This window comes from Triticum aestivum, chromosome 3D (assembly GCF_018294505.1).
Source record: "Triticum aestivum cultivar Chinese Spring chromosome 3D, IWGSC CS RefSeq v2.1, whole genome shotgun sequence".
Taxonomy (NCBI): Eukaryota; Viridiplantae; Streptophyta; class Magnoliopsida; order Poales; family Poaceae; genus Triticum; species Triticum aestivum.
Genome location: NC_057802.1, coordinates 587,371,269 through 587,373,333, shown reverse-complemented (window position 1 = coordinate 587,373,333; position 2,065 = coordinate 587,371,269). Strand labels below are relative to the sequence as shown.

The 2,065-nt window shown below is 42.0% G+C and overlaps 1 protein-coding gene across 1 annotated transcript; it reads right to left on the bottom strand.

Annotated features, from left to right (window-relative positions):
- Positions 1-288: 288 nt before the first annotated feature.
- LOC123075680 (uncharacterized) lies at positions 289-1,708 on the bottom strand. Its single transcript, XM_044498230.1, has one exon. It carries the CDS (start codon positions 1,706-1,708, stop codon positions 464-466), a length of 1,245 nt encoding a protein of 414 aa, XP_044354165.1. The 3' UTR covers positions 289-463.
- Positions 1,709-2,065: the final 357 nt, after the last annotated feature.

The following is a 2,065-nucleotide window of genomic DNA, read 5'->3' as shown; positions in this document are numbered from 1 at the left end:
CAGTTAGTTATAACTGAGCCTCACAGATAATCGCAACCACATCATGCAATTACATTCTTTTGCATGAAGTTGTGAACAAACAAGTAGAACAAAAACCACTGGTATCAATTGGCAACGAAGGAGTGCATTACCAGCTAGAGCATTGAACTACTAAAGAAATAATAATATCACATCTCAAAGGTTCTAACAGATGATCAAAGCACATCTTGTAAGGCGAAATGTGATATATCAAACACATGCATGAATACCAAGGAACCATAAAACTTAGTAGTTGCCGCAAAACAAGAAGCTATAATTAGCTAAACGGCTCACACATTCATCCAGTGCAAGATTAAACAACACTTATAAAACATACTTTTGAAGGCTTGAGTGCAACTAACAATCTCTGAGCACTAACTAATACCACCTCCACCATGAACATCTGTTACCAAGATCTATCCAGGTTGCAAAAGGATAACAAAAGCTATCGTTCCACACGATGATCACTGGCCCCATCTGAATAGAGCATGCTTGGATACACCCAGAGGGGCTTCATGTAGTGGCCCCAATATATTACGCACTGCCTGATGGAAGCGTCCCAAGGATCATGTGCGCTGTCCAGCTCGTGTACTCTCCAAGGTGGAGAACTCTCGGCGTAATACAATGAATTGCTCCTCCCTCCCCATCGTTCTGGGTTCATATTAGATAATGGCATGTTCTTCGTATCACATCCTGCAAAGGCTGCCCAGCTGCCCAACTTTTTCTTGACAACCCATTTTGCAGGTTTGCTTGACATGTCGAGGTGAAGTGTACAAACCTTTTTCAAAATACCACCATCCTTAATACGTCTGCTCCAATGGTCAACCGTGATGAACATGAGGAGCATGTCACCACAAACCACTAGCCATGATGTTTGGTATGGGGTTCTGATCGAGTGGGGAGACCACTCAGTTATTATCTCTTGTAGGCCAAGCTGGGGCGCTAACTCGAAAGAGTAGATCCTTCTATGATAATCCATGGCAATAAACTGACCCTTGAATTCCACGATTTGAGTTATTTGTGCACCAGAAGGAAGTTTGAGTTCTGACCAAGAGTCACTTCCAACTGGCCAATCAAATAGAGAGAATCGAGTTCCCACAAGGAGATGTGAATTGGGTGATGTAATGGGAGCTGTTAGAACACCGAAGAAGTACAACTCCGCAATCTCTGAATGTTGAGCATGTATTTTGGTAGGACTAACCCGCTCGCAGCCACTGATTGGAAGACGTGGGGGTGAAACTTTGGAACCACTGAAAGGGTCAACAACAAGACAATATCCACGGGAGCAAAAGAAGATGAGATGACCATAGGAAGGGCCAACACAATACATCTTTTGTAGAATTTCTTCATCAATCTGGCAGCGAAGAGTGATGTTTTGGTTGGATGGGTCAATGACCTTACAGGTGTGCAACTTGCAATGAATATCGTTAGATGGAACGTGAGGAGCATCAACACGGATGTTGGTTTGGATGAGGAGAGGGGGGAACAGGGTGCAGAGGGTAGATTTGGATGGGTATGACAAGAATGCAACATGCCAAGAGCGGCATGTTGCAGAAAAGGCAAGAAGATCACGTACAGAGCCTAAGAGAGGAAGAATGGTGTGCAACAAACCATCTGGGAGGTCTGCCCACTCTTGGAGTCCAGATAGAGTAGTAAGTGCGGAGACACACAGTTTGCTGTGCGTTTGCATGATGAAACACTCTGCAAAAATACAACAATTCAAGGAAAAGAAGTCAGAAAAATAGCATGCTATAACCATGTATACGCATAATAACTTGATCTTCAGATTTAATGAATAATATATGTATATCAATAAACTTGTTATACATAAGTATTGACAAATAATGTTTTCAGAGTACACTTTGGTGGGTTCTCATGTTTAATATAAGCATATAAAATTCAACAACAAAAAAAGACTTGCTTTTCGCGAATGTCTCAGGCCCTCCAGCTAAAACTTGAGACTTATCCATGATTGCATCTTCTACATTCAGAACATTTTTTTGTGAGTGCGGTATTCTTGTGTTCGGGGCAAGATAAATAGATAATA